This window comes from Furipterus horrens, unplaced genomic scaffold (genome assembly GCF_987537825.1).
Source record: "Furipterus horrens unplaced genomic scaffold, mFurHor1.1.pri manual_scaffold_7, whole genome shotgun sequence".
In the NCBI taxonomy this organism is placed as follows: Eukaryota; Metazoa; Chordata; class Mammalia; order Chiroptera; family Furipteridae; genus Furipterus; species Furipterus horrens.
In genome coordinates this window covers 5,506,808-5,523,292 of record NW_028327177.1, presented here as the reverse complement: position 1 = coordinate 5,523,292, position 16,485 = coordinate 5,506,808, and the positions used below count along the sequence as shown (strand labels likewise).

General features: G+C 48.4%; 1 protein-coding gene across 1 annotated transcript in view; it reads right to left on the bottom strand.

The window, feature by feature from the left end:
* Positions 1 to 4,403: 4,403 nt before the first annotated feature.
* KCNQ3 (potassium voltage-gated channel subfamily Q member 3) overlaps positions 4,404 to 16,485 on the bottom strand; it is a 191,048-nt gene continuing 178,966 nt past the window's right edge. The window contains exons 10-15 of the mRNA XM_090283350.1: positions 15,895 to 16,097; positions 14,998 to 15,100; positions 11,952 to 12,083; positions 8,778 to 8,876; positions 6,704 to 6,788; positions 4,404 to 5,242 (exon numbers count right to left, since the gene is read on the bottom strand). Coding sequence (XP_090139476.1) covers positions 4,523 to 5,242; positions 6,704 to 6,788; positions 8,778 to 8,876; positions 11,952 to 12,083; positions 14,998 to 15,100; positions 15,895 to 16,097 — 1,342 coding nt within the window. The 3' untranslated portion in view covers positions 4,404 to 4,522. The remainder of the gene's footprint in view (positions 5,243 to 6,703; positions 6,789 to 8,777; positions 8,877 to 11,951; positions 12,084 to 14,997; positions 15,101 to 15,894; positions 16,098 to 16,485) is intronic.

Genomic DNA, 16,485 nt, shown 5'->3' with positions numbered 1-16,485 from the left:
CATCGGTGAGTTGCTACCTGCTGCCTTGTTGAGGGCATTGTTAGTTCGGTTTTGAATACCGTAATACCAGTAAGACATTTGGATTGATTTGAATACAAGAAAGGACTTAGAGTCTTTTAAAAAGTTCATTTTGAAATAAGCAAGCCTTCAAGGACTAGTAAGCATATGGGAAAATTCTTAAGAATGCCTGGGGTTCAGAAAGCAAAAGAAGTCCTTGTGATTCTGGATGCCTGGGGAGCACATTCACAGAAAACAAAGACCAGCTCCGTGGCACCTTCCGGGGCACCCCCAGGGGCACACACCTTTCTCTTGAGGCCAATGCTGTGTCTTTGCTGGTACCATAGCTGTTCCTGGTCAACACAGTTGGATGAAAAGTAGCCCAGCTGCTGGCCTGAACTCAATCCTAGTAGGGACTGAGAGAGGAAGAGGAAGCTGTTTTCTAATTTTTCAAGAACCTTTCTAGGTACATTAGAACCTTCTTCTTGTACATCCTATCTGGGACTATCAAGTCCAAAGCATGGAACTCAAACTCAAAGTCCCCATCCAATCCATGCAGTCTTCCTTGAGTTGACGGGGTCATTACTGTTTTGATACTGAATTTTTGCTCTCAATTTCTTCCATGTTCAGCCTTCTAATGATTCCAAGCTAGGAAGCATTCCTCTCTGTACAGAGCTATCTTCGGTGGTGAAAGCAGATACTTGCCACTTTGGGCAGACATTATCATTTGAAGGAATCTCTGATATCTGCAGCTACCAAATTTCTAGCTTTTTGATAGCAGCAACTGTGGTTTCCTTAGTTCTGAATTTCAAATGTGTTGCCTAGTGCCTTGTGGGCAGCTTAATAAATTTTGTGAATGAATAAATAAATGTTTTTATTACATTGTCATTACAGCGGCATCAAATAATGAAAATGATTTTGGCAAATTATGAGTAGATCCTGTTCATTAGGATTTTCTACAAGTAATTATTCTTTCAATTTACAGTATCCAAGACCTGCCTTGAACAAAATAGGCAAGGCATAATGTCTAACTGTCCCTCCATTAGTTAATTTTGAACTAGAGCATACCTTGGGGCTTTCTAGATATGTTTTCATGAAAACTAGAGCTGCATAATAATGTCATGTCTCATGAGTCTAAGCTCTCAGTTCCCAGAAAAAGTATAGTTAGTGAACAGGACTTTTTCAATTTGGTGTTTTTCTTTCTTTTTCTCCTACAACTTTTAAAACCTTTTTTGTGTTTCCTTGTGTGCTGGTATTTGATAGGCAGAACTCACACTTGGTCTCAAGTACTTTCTTCTCAACCCAATAAACCCCCCTGTCACCGACCGTTTGGAAAGTAGATTGAGCTCATTTGGATCCTGCTAAAACATGGCCTCTTAAACTCTTCATATATCATATTGTGACACACAGAGACTGAGTACATATAATGAGATCATAATTTCACCGAAGAAAATCATCCCTAGTTGTTATGATAGAATTAACTTGTCACCATTTCAGGGGATTCTGCCCAACCCGCAATTTCCCGGGCAAACTTCAGAACCACTGGTATATCTGAAAGAGTATAATCTCCATGTTATTAACCAAGTCTGCTGGGTCGTTGCAACAGATCATGCTGTCCTTCTGTCTGACAGAAAGATCTCTGTAGCGGCAGACATTTTCTCCCCATAACTATGTTCCATCCTAGACCTTGAACTTCTTCATCAATGCCAGCCACATTGGTGATGTTGTCTAGGGGCAGGTAAATGGAGCAGGTTTGGTTTGCTCTTCTGGGAAGACACACACACACACACACACACACACACACACACGTATGTATATATAACTGCATTAATATGAAATATCATCATCATCATGGTATCAGGAAAAAAACAGATATATATTTTAAATGGGATATCAAAGCAAAATATTCCAGAAGATCATTTTTCTCTTGTTTTCTTAGATGGGAAAAAATAGCTCTCAGGAGTCTTATCCCTTATTCATTCATGAAAAAGGTACCTGGTCTGTGTCTGCACTGATAATGATAACATACTACATGTCAGAGACATGGTGGTAAGAAAACAAATCCAATCCCTACCATCCTGGCCTTAGGATCCAGCAGGGAACCCAGCCTGCCCCCTGTGGTTTGGGAAAGAAAACCAGCTCCAATCCTTCTCGGTTCTCAGAAGAACCGAAGGCAGTCCTCTCTGGGCCCCTGGTAACTATTGTTAGCTTGGGGGTGAGAAAGCCTCACTCCTCCAGCCGAGAACTCCGCTGAGTTCCTGGAGAATGCATCTCTTTGTAAGATATGAAGGCCAGTAGGTTCCGCAAGAATATGAGTAAGTTAGGAAAAATAATGGGTGCCCTTGTGGGGTGTTTGATTCATCCTCCATTTGTTGTTGTTACAAATAACTCATATATATAAAGAAGAATGCAGTAACATGTTAGATGGTAGGTGGCTCGGCCATTTCTGGTGAACGATTCCAGGAAGGTTTGAATCAAGAACCAAGCCCTAGGGAAGGGGCATAGGATTTCTTAGGTCAGCAACTCTGGTGGCACTTTCAGGCATATTGAAGGGCGCTGAGAGGGGAGCCAAGTGATCCATGTCCTTTGCCTTTCGGATTGCTGGAAGTCAATGGCAAATACAGGGGAGGGAGTTTCATGTCCGAAGGGCATGATCATCCTGTGTATCTCGCCCCTCAGACTTCAAGATCAACACTTATCTATTCATAGGACTCTCCATGTAGAACGCCCTTCCTACCTCTCATACCGCCTGCCCTTGGCCAGCGACTCAGGCTTCGGTTGCAAGTTCCAGAAGTCAGGAACTAACCCTTCATTAGCACTGTATTCTAAGCCTTTTGTGCGGTACCTGTTGCGTTATAGAAGTGGTTCCTCTCTCCCACAGAATACAAAGGCCACTGCATTAGGTAATGATGAAACCGTCAACCAGATGTCTGCCACAGCTATGCGGACAAGACTATGAGGACGCACAGCGGTGCACTTACATGGAGACATTTGTTTAGGCCATTTCAATCAGCTTGATGGTTACCATGGTGACCATCCACAACCAGTGCCTAGCTGTGCGGAAGGGGGAGACAATCATACTGCAGAAGAGTCATTTAGCTAATACAGCCCGAACCTAACAGGAACCATTTCCATCAAAGTGTTTCAGAGAGTAGCAGAAGCTTAATAAGTAGTTGTACCTGCACACTTGACCACAGTCCCCCAGGTTGTGCGCTGACACTTCAGCTAGTCTTATGGTTACATGTACTTCAAAGATCTGGAGGAGTAAAAATGGATGGTTCTGGAAATTTTGCCTATGTGCATATTAATAAATGTTGTCGCTTGCTTGTATTCTCTTTTTCTGGGTCCCAAATACAATGCATCAGTAAGCACATTTTGCAAATAAAAGCTGACCACCCCTCCCCTTGGCTAAATGTGTGGTAAGTACTTTCCACAGGACGTAGCGTACGGGTACCCTGGTATAATTTCCGGGTCCCATTGCATAAAGGGTGGGGTGGTGTGGTCAGAGGAGACCAGGTAATGGCGGAGTCAGATGACTAGGTTTTGAGTGCCAGCTCCCCAGGGAACAACGGGGTAGCCCTGGGCATGTCACTCTACCTCAGCTTTACACAGAGGGATGTGGGCCAGGTCATTCCTGTGCCCTTCGATGCCAATTTCTAGTTGAGATGGATATTTTGTCTAAGGTTCATGGGGAGAGATGGGAGTTGGAACCTCATTCTGAAGGCATTGACCTTAGCTCCTGCACAGAGGGCCACCCCGCTTCAGATAACTTTCACAATCTTTGGCTACCCGAATTGGGGACTTTCTAAATCTCTTGTGTGTTTTCTCCCTGCCAATTCATAACTCCTCTGAAATGCTACCTCAGGAGTACTGCCACTTTTGTTACAGATGAGGAAACTGAGGCATGGCACCAGACAGTGGCAGACCAACTGAGGTCCTTCTGAGGGCTTCTAGGAGGTTCTGCCAGTTTTGGCTTTAATAAAATCATGGTTAAGATTCTTGGTTTTGGAGATGTGAGACGCTCTCACTCCTTTCCTGACATTTTAGCTCAGGAGGCAACCTCACCGGTATGCAATGTGTTTCTGTTGAGACCATTATCTGCTTGCTTTGTAAAACAGTTAAAATCAATCATCGGCATGTTTTACAGAAAGACGTGGGGATCTGAGAAATAACGTAAAGCACTTCCCTGCTTACGTAACCAAAAACCAAACCAGCCAACCAAACGGACAAACACAACAGCTCGTCATTAATTTCTCCCTGCCCTGGTCCAATCAGGAGTAAGCGTGTGAACGGCAGATAAGTGTGATCCTAGAAGAGGTTAGCAGTACCATTTATATAGTGTACAGTCATGCAAACCATGCGGCAAAGGAAGCGGCTTCACTGTGGTGACGTGGGGGATAGGCCATCACGTGCATGCACATGTTCGATGCAGCCACTGGTGACCTCACTGGTGCGTGTTGCATGTGAGAGCAAGTGAGCTATACAAAGTCTGTCTACATTACAAGGAGTCAGCCCAGGACGCCCTTTACGTGGGCTTGGTGGGAGGGGTCCATACGGAATCCGAAATCCCGTCCCCTGTGGACGACAGAGGCATGGAGCCACTCGGGGTGAACGGCTCTGTGTCTGTGTCCGTCTCCCCCTCGGCGAGGTACCGTTTCTCCCTCATCCAGCTCGAGCCCCCGCTCGGGCCAAACACGTCGTCTCTGTCTTGGGAGATGCTGAAGCCACTTGGAGACCGCTCCAGCTCCTCGTGGTTGACTGACATGAGGGACAGGGGTGTGTCGCTGTCCCGTGTGATGCTGCGTCTCTGCCGCGGGGAGACCCGGTCCGAGCAGGGGTCAGCTGGGGACGGGTGGCTCACCCGAGAGTCTAGAAGAGTCACGATGGGCAGGACAGTGGGCCTTTCCACAGACGGTGCTGTCAAGGAGCCCTGGGCTGCCTGACCCCTCCCAGAACTGGGTCCTCCTCGGGGCAGGTTCACGGGGCCGTGGGCAAAGAACCCACAGGGGCCGACTCTGTCGATGGGCACCTGGTGGCAGCTGTAGGGAGGCTCGGGGGGGCCTGTCTTGGAATAGTTGCAAATGATGGTTTTCAAGTCAGAATCCCTGTCGCCCTCTTTCTTCTCCACGGCCGGTGAGGAGGCGCCCCTGGTCGGGTCATACTCCGTCGCGTGCACCTGCAGCCGTTCCATGTGCTGCAGGTGCATGTCCACGAGGAAATCCAGCTTCCTCCCCATGTCATGGACCTGGAAGATACAAGGAAGCAGGCGTCACTGCTCTCTCTGGGCGCCGGGAACTTGTCCTTGGTTGGGAGGAAATACAACAGCGGTTAATTTTCAGAAAGGGAGAGTGTTCTTGCAAGTCCTAACACTAACGGCAGCTAATGGCCCCGTGACTCCTCATTTCAAGGCCTGCGCATGTATCAGTGCAGATCTAGAAACAACCCAGGCAACCCGGGCAAAGGCTGGAAGCAGAGAGAGTTCGAGGACGAGCGTGACAGGGCTTCTTTGTTCCCGAGGAGGAGGACGTGGCCTTGAAGCTGGCTGTGTGGGTTAAGAAGCGGGAGTCCTTGGTCTGCAAACGTTCCCTTAGACAGAAGCATGGGGACTGTTAGCATGACGCTCCTGCGTGGTGATGGTAGCCGCTAAGGTGCGGGGCAGCGGTGAGCGAGGACTGGGCTGCTCAGGCCTAGCAACGCCGGAGGAAACTGTACTGGGATAAGCTGCGTCTGCTCCTGCCTTGCCATCTGGGCATTTATTTAATCTCTGTGAGTGCATATCCAGGTGTGTGTGCAGGCGTGCGTGCGCGCGCGCCCGTGAAAGAGACGTGCTCACCCTGACAAGGCATACTCACCTGCAAGCAATGTGGGCAGGTGTATCACCCCCTCTAACAGAATTAGGTAATGGCTGAGGTGGTATCCGAGCCTAGGGGTAACTACGGCCATTATAGCAGTTAGCAAGTCTCTGACTCTGCTTTGTGCACTTTAAAGATATTGCTTCATTTAATTTTTCACAACCACCCTATGGAGTGAATACTATTATTATCTCTCTTTTGCAGATGAGGGAACAGAGGCACTAGCAGATGAAGTAACTTGTCAAAAGTCACAGAGCTGGTCAATAGAAGAGCTAAGATTTTTAAAAATATACATAAATTAAAATTTAAAAATGAAAAATGATATTCTTGATAGGCCAAAAAAGAATAATCATGGAACTTTTCTCTCACCTCTCCTGCACAGATCCAATTTTGGGTTATGAATCAAATAAAGGGATGGACAGGAATCCTGATGGAAATCGACAGTACCACTGACCTAGTGTAAAGTCTGGTACCCTGGGCTACAGGATCCAGGGAAAGGCGGGAAGGGAATGAACATTTTTTAAGGGAACACCGTGAAGCCCGTGAGAAGAGCGGCGCCCGTTGGTTAGTGCATACCGCACGCCAGCTGGTACTCTAGGTAACTCATTTACTTTTCTCAGCAGCTGTAGGAAGTGCCCCAATCCCCATTTTACAGATGAGGATACTGTGGCCCAGGACAATGTATTAATGTGCATGTGATCGGCCAGCCAGTAAATGCGAAATCAGGCACGGGATGTCTGCATTCTTTCTGGAATGGTAGATACCCAAGTACGTTACCGACCTACGGGGGGAAAGGGATGCTGGGAAATAAGTTGTATACGCTGGTTCCTTAGTGAAGGAAAGGAGAGACTTACCTGTCTTTCAACTTTCACAAACTTGCCCATCATGCTTTGGTCTTCGGTTTCTGATGTAGCTGCTCTGGCTACATACGGCTCGTTCCTAGGAAAGAGCAACAGCCCTGTAAGACTGTTAGACATGGTTTTGCTTTGCAAGGTCATTTCAGCTCGGTGGGCTGTGGTCCCCGGAGACAGTATTCCCACACTCAGCCTTGTGCCCACCCCATTCTGGAGGCACACGGGAGTCAAGTCACTGAATAAACCACCTGACTGTGCCCCAGTGTTGACTCCTTGAAATGACTTTCCTGTGCCTTCCGTCTCAGATTGCTGCTTGAGAGCGTGGTGGGCTGTGGGGAAAGGGCGATCTAATCTCTAAAATTCTGTACTGTGCGGGTCAATATTTCATCGGCTCCACTTTGTTAAGAGTGGAAATCAGAGGCAGAATCTAGAAAAGGGTGTGAAAGACCCTGGAGGGACTGGGGCCTGAATGCGTGCTGCCTCTGCGCCTTGGCAACGCACAGGTGACCTCTATCAAAGGGCCGGTTGACTTTAATGTTGTTAGGCTCCACCTGTGGGGGAGCCGGGCTCCTCCTGCTCAAAACCACTCATGGGAGCCACTTTCTGGGTGGCTGATTTCCTCCCCAGGCTCCCAGCCCCTGCTCAGCCCGGGCCTCCCTGTGGGTGAGCCACCTTGAATTGTGTCCCCTCCAGCCCACCCGTGTTTTTCTCATCCCACACAGGGCTCTACAACATTTAGGTCATCTCAGAAAAGGGGTTTTCACTTAAAATCTGGCTAATCAGCTTTTCTTGAAAAATAGACCATCTGGAAACAGGATCATCATCCGTAAAATTAGCAACAACTGTACAGAGGGACGGTTACCTCCTTTGGATGGGAGACGTGCCTCCTAGATCCTCCCAGTCCACCATTTCCAATCCGATCCCCAAGACTGATGCTAAAGGTCTGATGTTTTGCCTTTCTTTATACCAAGGAGCCTTATTATTATGTGGTACCTAATATTTCTTATGCCTTACTCCCTTTACTCGTTTATATTATCTTCCCTGACGACATCTGGGAATGAAGATGTGTATATTCGACTGAAGATGGTGGCCAAGACATGGAGTCAACCTAAGTGTCCTTTGAGGGATGATTAGGTAAAGACGTGGCCCGTGTATACGACGAGACACTCCTCAGCCACAGGAGAGGATGAAACGCTGCCATTTGTGACAACATGGGTCTTGAGAAGATCACGCTAAGGGCAAGGACCATATGATTTCACTCATAGGCGGGGTATAAAATAGAAAGCAACAAATGAACAAAACCAGTCAACTCACAGAGACAAACAGCAGTATGGTGGTTACAGAAGGGAAGGGGGTAGGGAGGAGGGAGAGGGTGGAGGGGGTCAAATTCATAGTGACAGAGGGAGACGTGACTCTGGGTGGTGGGGCACACAGTGCCATATACAGATGATGTGTCACAGAATTGTCCACTTGAAACATACAATGTTATTAACCGATGTCACCCCAATAAATTTACTAAACAAAAGAAGTGTGAATACAGGCAGTGGACTTTCTAAAAGATGCTCCTTGTTCTTCAGGACCTATAAAAGGGACATTTTCAAACTGCCTGGGCAGAGCAGAGCTGCTCTGTGGAGGGACTGAGCTCTGCCTGGTTCATGGCCTGCGGGCCCTGACAGCTGATACCCTTCTCCAGGTTTGTTCTGGGATGAGAGTCAATCCCTCGCGGCAACTACGCAGGAAAAGCCAGAACAGCTGACCAGGAACGCCTCAGGATCTGCTAATCTGAAGTATTCTTTTGGCTCCAATAAAACCCATAAATATCCTCTCGTTTTTTAAAAAAGAAACCATTATTTTCATTTTCAATAACCATAAAAATGTATCATCCACGAGGTCTGGGCAGAGGAACGGTAAGTCTTGCACAGAAACCTTTAAGAGAGCCTTCCAACTCTCTCCCTTTTATCTGGGGGACTGGCAACCTCACTCAACGATAAAGGAATCATTGAGACTTGGGGGCGGGGACACGCCCCGGGCTGTGGCCCCGTACAGCCTGTCAGTCAATGTCCACAGACCCCACCTGGGAGACTGCTGGGACGGGTAGGTGAACGCGGCCCCTTTCTGAGACTTCTTATGTTTTGGAGTAGACGGCGGTCCGGGGGTGAAAATCATATCTATTCTGGAAGAGAGCACACAATCAGGGAGATTAAATGATGATGAGGCTCACATGTGCAGAGAGGAAAGCCATTCGTTCTGATCGCTCTTTGGTCAGGTGTGGGGTTGGGATACAGAATTAAAGGGAAAAAGAGAGCGGGGGACAGAGAGAGAAACAAAGAAAGAAAAACAGAACTTCTCATCTCAATGCATTATCGTTTTGTTGGGTTTTTTTGGCCCGGGGGTGCCAAGGGCATGTCCCCGCCCCAGGGGACAGAGAGGCAGCCAACCCATGGAGACAAGGTGGGGGTGGCACCTCATTTCGTGTAGGAAACGTCAGGTGTGTCGCTGGCCTGTCTGGTCTTCCAGCTCCTTTACGCCTCCCCAAAACGGCCAGCGAGGCAGCTTTTCCCGCTAAACCCTGGGCTCGTTCTCAGCTGTGCAGACCTCTGCTGCTCGGCAGGCCCCTCTGGCCACGGACACTGGCTCCGCACCCCACTTCCCCCACTGCGTGGGGCACCAGCTCCCCGTCCGTGCAGCTCCGAACACAACAAGAGACAGAGGTCCCCACGAACTGCAGAGCTGAGCAGGGCTGGGACGTGGGAGCAGCCCTGGAGGCTCGTCACAGGCCCGGGACCGCTAAGCCCAGGCGTCCCGACGGAGCCACAGTCCGTCACTCGGTCGGTGTCCGCAAACCCAGCTGATCCTCTCCTGACGGCACCAGGGGCTGGATGGCCCTTCCTTTCTCCGCGGCTCCTCCACTGTCGGTGTCGCTGGGACCACGCGATTAGTCACCCAGGCAGTCAGCCTTCAGCCAGGACTCACGGAAACATATTGGCAGATAATGATCAAAAAGTGTAAAGGTCCACCTTCCGTTCAGATGGGCTGATACTTTGGAGTTGGTACGACCCGGATGCCATGCTCCTCTGGTCTCTCAGAGAAGCCATATTTGCGTGAGTCACAGCATGTTGGGCTCAGAGCTTGTTCACACGCCCACGTGTCAAGAAGGCACTGAGTAGCGATGGCCCAACACTATGCTAGGCAGTCACAGCTGCTTCTTCAGTTCAAGGTGGTAAAGCAAGGTCACAAATGAGCATTCCTCTATCCAATGGCTTTGTTAACTTCCGACTCATCGAGTGTGATGGTCCTAGTGACTCTATGGGACACCCCATGCGAGGTGAAGAAATATTACTCAGATGAAGAGACCGAGGGCCAGAGAGGACCTGACTCATGTCCATTTGAAATTTCAGAGAATGAGCTTCAAGTAGGACTTTGTTTTCCTAACATCAGCTCTATGGCTCCTGACAGCATATTCTCCTTTATGTTTTACATGGTTTTCCATTTTTAAGAAGATGTTACAATTAATTAAAAATTCAATAAATCTAAGAAGTAGAAAAAAAATCACACATGGACTCACCACCTATTATACAGCCACTGAAATCCTTTGGGGGCAATCCTACTCCCTTTCTCTAGGCCCACTAATGGGAGAATGTGTGTGTTGTGTGTATTATGGAGTAAAAGTATGTGTGTATGTTTTTGTGATCATATTGTACATATATTCATTAATATCCTCACAAGATCTAGGCATAGTGTGTGTGTGTGTATTTATATATATATACATGCATATATATATAATGATATATATAACTTTAAATATAATTTTTATATACAAATATATATTCATATATAAGTATATATAAGATCGTCGTCGTCGGCAGCCGTCCGTCTCGAGAGACGATGGTGTAGCTTCTTAAGAGTCTATCTGCACCGCCGAGAATGGCTGTGCAGTCCGACTCGGGAGTGACATCGTATCTGTCTCCTCTCGTGTTGAATCGACATCTTGCGATGACGCTGAAGCTACAGAGCCTGGGCAGGGTGATATGGAGGGTCTGCTGTTGCCCATGCAGCAGACCCCCCCTCTCTTCGCAGCTGAAGGGTCCAAGGGAAAGATGGAGTCAATACAGCTTGGCTTCAGGTGCGCCGCAGGAGTTGCCGGTGTTGACTACAACGTCAAACCGCCTTAGGGACTCCGGCTCCGGATTTTCTGTCAGGGTTTACTCCCTTAGCCTTTCCCCTGAAGAGGTATGCCGCAAGGCAGCGGAGGTTTTTTGGAGTCAGAGTTTTCCTTCTCTGATGTGCCCTGACTGGAAGATCGAACCAGCGACACTTAGCTCGCAGGCCGACGCTCAATCCACTGAGCTAAACCAGCCAGGGCCATATATAAGATATACTTATATATAAATATATACTTATAAATAAATATAATCATACATATACATATGCACATGTATAAGTGTGCATATCTCTGTATGAGTGTATTATTAGTAATTATGTTATGGATATAGTCACAGATTATAAAATGTTTTCACCTCTCTCTCTATTTCTGCAAATGTCACTTGATGGCTACATCCCTTTAAGGAGAGCAGGTGCTGTGCTTTCCTTGATCATCATTCTGTGACGGAGGAGGTGCGGTTGTCAGAGACAATAGGGGCTTTGTAACCAGGCAAACGTGGTGTGCACATTCCAGCTCTGCCACCTACTAGCTGGGTAATTTTGGGCACGTCCTTTGTGCTTTGAGCTTTCGTTTCATTGTTGGTAAAGCGGCACCTGCAATGCACTACCTTACGGGGTAACAAGGGATTAGACACAGGTAGGCAGAGCACCCAGGTGGTCCACAAAAATGGTGGCGGTTGGGTATTGATGCTGTTGCCATAGTTTTGCTATAGTAAATAACACCTGATGCACATTTTTTTAATATGTTGAAAAATTTATGTTTAGAATTAGCCAGGTGGACTCAGTTTAGATGATTCCGATTTTGCTGGCAACATCCAAAACATACCAGTCAGGGGCCGGCCGGACACTTGCGTTCTCGCCATGAGGCCTCATCAGGATGTTGCCCTTGGCCATGCCAATGTCACAGAGCTTTCTCCCAGCCTGGCTGATCTAGAGCTGGTTGGCTCTGACGTCCACCATGTCTCGTTGGACATATTTGTTCTTAACATTTCTCCCCTGCATGTTGGATTGTTTCTGAATGCCTTTCAGCCTCCACTCTCAGGGTCAGAGGGCTGATTCCGCAGCGGTCAGGATGCAACTGTCTTACCTCATCTGAAGGTACTTGATCCTGGAAAGCATGTCAAGGTGTCCTGCGGAATACTGCTCAATCACATCCTTCACGTCGTAAGGCCTCAAAGTCTCCTTGAATTTTTTTTTATAGAGACGGAATTGTAAAATTCTGTAAGGTGAAGTAGAGACATTTGTGTGTCATGTGTAGAGATGGAAGGAAAATGTAAGCAAAGACTAGCAAGCTCAGGGGTGGTAGGGGAGAAAAGAACCAAAGAGAAAAGGACTTCAGGCTCCAATTCCTGGTCCGGGTCCTAGCCTTTCAAACCACACAGAGTAGGCTGGTTAGAACCTTTCCTTTGTGACCACTTCCCTTCAATCACCTGTATAATAACAAAATCACAGTAACACTAAAAGCTAACATTTACTGAGCATTCATTGCTGACACTGAGCTAAGTATTCCACGAACAATCTGCTAATAGATCCATTTGGGGGTGGGGAGACCGAGGCCCAGAGGGCATGAGCATCTTCCCAGGGCCATGTGCTAATCACGCCGGAGCTGTCCTCGCACCCATGTCTGCAGGCTGAGAAGGTCGTGCTCAGAATCACAGTGTCACACTGCTCGCTGTCCCTTTGAGGACGGATGACAGCTCTCTTCCTGAATAGCCTCTTTAATTCTTTGGCTGGTAAGCTCCTCATAAAAAAAGAGAAACTATCAAAGGGTAGCTGAATGAATAAGAAAACAGGATCCATATATATGCTGCCTCCAAGATTACTCTATCCAGCAAAGCTATCATTTGGAATGGAAGGGCAGATGAAGTGCTTCCCAGACAAGATAAAACTAAAGGAGTTCATCACCACCAAGCCATTATTATATGAAATGTCAAAGGGACTTACTTAAGAAAAAGGAGATCAAAATTACGAACACCAAAATGACAACAAACTCACAACTATCAACAACTGAATCTAAAAGATAAAAACAAAATCCAACTAAGCAAACCAGAATAGGAACAGAATCATAGGTATGGGGATCATTTGGAGGGTTATCAGCTGGGAGGGGGAGGGGGAGAAATGGGGAAATGGTGCAGGGAGTAAGAAGCATAACCGGTTGGTACAAAATAGACAGAAGGAAGTTGAGAATAACATAGGAAAGTGTGAAGCCAAAGAACTTATGTGCACGACCCATGGACATGAACTAAGGGGGGTGGGATTGCTGGGAGAAGGGGGGCACTGGGCAGAGGGGAGCAAAGGGGAAAAAATTGGAACAGCTGTAACAGCATAATCAATAAAATATACTTTTTCTTTAAAAAAAAGAGAAACTGTCATCTGTTCCCCAAGTTCTCTCAAGGGACATCCAGAACTCATAGATGGTAAATGCTTACCTCCACCTTCCCGGGAACCAATAATGTCACCCCAGATGGCTAATGCTCATTGACAACCCCATCCTGAGCTCAGCTGTCACTGAGACGGTGCCAACTAACACCCCGAACCCCAGGTCAGTGATAGGAACTGCCACCGACCCCGGGTCCTCCCATCTAGTGCTTGCACAGGCCTTTATTTATTTTTTTTTTAATAATTTATTTTTATTTGTTTGTTTTCCGAGAGAGGGAAAAGGAGAAAGAGGGAGAGAAACATCACTGTGTGGTTGCCTCTCACTCCCGAACTCAACTGGGGACCTGACGTGCAACCTAGTCATGTGCCCTGACTGGGAATCGAACCAGCGACACTTGGCTCACAGGCTGATGCTCAATCCACTGAGCCACAGCAGCCAGGGCTTTGCACAGGCCTTTTTTATGGTACATTCAAAGTGCATTTTGTTTGTCGTAGCCCATGGCTCCAGCCCCTAAACACTATCTGACGTGTTGATTAAACCATCCAATTTCCTAGCCATCCTTTTCAATGCTGTGTCATTTAATGAGCCTGCCCTTTGCATCCCTCCATCTACAGGGGTGTCAGAACTATGGCTCGAAGGCCAGACCTGGCCCACTGCCTGCATTTGAAAGTAGAGTTATGTTGAAGCAGAGCCACACCCATTCATTTATGTTCTGTCAACAGCACTACAAAGTCAGCGTTGAATACAGGCAACAGAGACCTTTGGACCGCAACGCTGGAAATATTTATCGTCTGGCTCTTTATTAAAAAAAAAAATTGCCCATCCTGAACTAAGACATCAATGACGATGCTAAAGAGGACAGAGCAGAAGCCAGACCACGGAGCATCCCAGCAGAGGGCGAGGCCTCCCTCCTGGGTGACGCACATCCATTCCATGGATCTTCTCTGAATAAGCTCACTGAGCCGGTTAGGAAGCCAGCCACACCTCTGTCACATTGTGCCTGACGGTGTCATGAGAAAGCAGGTCAACAGCCTTGCTGAGGTCCACATATTATAGGACCCCCGTGTTTCCCTGATCGGCTGACTGGGAACCTTGCTGCAAAAAGCTGACGAGTTCTTTGAGAACCAACATAGTTTCTAGGGTTCACTGCCACCATTGTGGGATCCTTATAAGCCCAGATCCTGATCAGAGTTTTTTTGAGGAGTAGCATGTTTTCATGTTCATATAGAATTCTAAAGTGAAACAGAAATAGCCAGAGGGGAGTCTAGTCTCATCTGATACAGACAAAAAAAAAAAAAAAAAAAGAAAGAAAGAAATCCGATAATTGATTATCTTGCTAAAAATTCAAATTAAAAAGAACTAGACGGATGAAGACCAGAAAAGCTATTTTGAGTAAGAGGCCTATCCAGGAAGAAAATTCCATATTATCATACCCACTGCCCCCACCCCAACATCCTTTAAGACAGACAGTGGCCAAAGCCAGCAAGGAGCACAACAGTTGGAAATAGTGTCAGGACCCCACGGGGCACTTTTGTCAACCAGCGAGCAAGAGCCCCCCATGATGACCTGCTGATGTACAAATCGTTTGCCCCCAGGCAGTGCCCTCTGTAGGATGTTGACCTACTGTCGCATCTAACGCAGGGGCTTCCTGACCGCTTTCCCAAAGCCAAGAGCACTTGACAGAGCCATGGCCTGTGGTGTGGAGCTGGGGCCTGGGGAGACCCACAGGGAGGCAGGTGTGGGGTGGCCTTACCTGACAGCTCGGATAACAACCTTCAGGGTGGGGATCATGTCCTCAACAGCAAAGTCACCCCCGTAGTCCCTGTCTTCTGCCGCGGGATCGCCTGTCCCGGCATCTGGGAGGGAGACACGTGTATCAGTGGCAGGCCACAGCACCTGGAAGGGCGCGGGGACCTAGTTTGGTCACAGCCTTCCACGCTCAACCTCCAGGGTCTTTGTTCCCACTTCCAGGGACCCTGCAGCATTCTCCAGCGGTGACATCGCTCAGTCTTTGCCAGCAGCCCCCTCCTATGACCCAGGAGTCCCAGTCCGAGGGGCCCACAGTTCGGAACTGTTGGTGGGGGGAGAAGCCCGGGAGGGAGGCGACGTGAGCCCCGGGTTCCAGAGGGGCTTGGAGGTGGCAGAGGGTACACAGGCCCACCTGCGTTAGTTCGGATTCTTGCTCAGTCAACTCATTAGCCTTGTGACCTTGGGGAGGTCACTTTCTGAGCCCTGCTCAGCTCCTACAGCCCTTGAAGGGGTGCTAAAGTCCCTGGTCCCTCTAGGGGTGCTAAAGTCCCTGGTCCCCATCCTTCAGGAGGACCTGCATGCCAATGCACTCATCACTGCCACCCTAGCAACCTGGGTGAGCGGTCCGTAAGCTCCCTGCCGGGTCTGCGCAGATGCACGGGGTGATTACCGCCAGGAGAACAGCCACCTGGGAGGCCCCTGCGCTGTGGGTGGTGGGGACAAGTCATAGATGCCTCCAGCCCAGGGACAGAAATGGGATGAAGTGGAAAGCCGGTTCGGGGAGGGTAGGGACTGGGTTACTTTGCAGACTGGAGCGTCCGTTGGGGGCGGGGGAGGGTGGGAAGGGGACTGGGAGCCCCGGTGTGGTCTCAGGGCAGGGGGAGAGGAAGGAAGGCCTTACCTTCGGAACTCTGCCAGAAAGCGTAGGCTTTCATGCGGAAGGCAGTGCGGAAACGCTCTTTATTGTTTAAGCCCACAGGCTTTGGTTCTTTAGGAGGGCTTTCTTCTATGGCATCTACATTCAGAGGGGTAAATAGCTTTCCTTTAGTATTGCTACCACGAGGATTAGAAAGCCGAACCCGATCCAAGAGACCCAGCTTTTGGCTACAAAATAAGCAAAAGTGAACAATTTTCCTCCTTAAGTGCAGGCTCTCGGAATTCCCCGTCCCTCTCCACAAAGACTCTCACACTCTCCTCCACGCCTGAATGGACGGGTGCCCTCCATGCTAACTGGGGCAGGGCTGGGTTCGGACCCTAGCTGGACAGTTTACTAGCGATTACGCTGGGGCATGTTTCTGGACTCCTCTGGACTTGGGTTTCCTCCTATGTTTAAGCGGAGCTTCAACGAAAAATGCTAACTTGTAGTCACATGCAGCAAAGCTCCATCCCTTCTCCAGTCCCACCGCCTCGGCCTCAGCAACTTCCTGTGAACGACACGCTGCCCAGACAGCAACTTGCCCAGGAAAAGCCTAATCGGATATTCCTTGAGCAG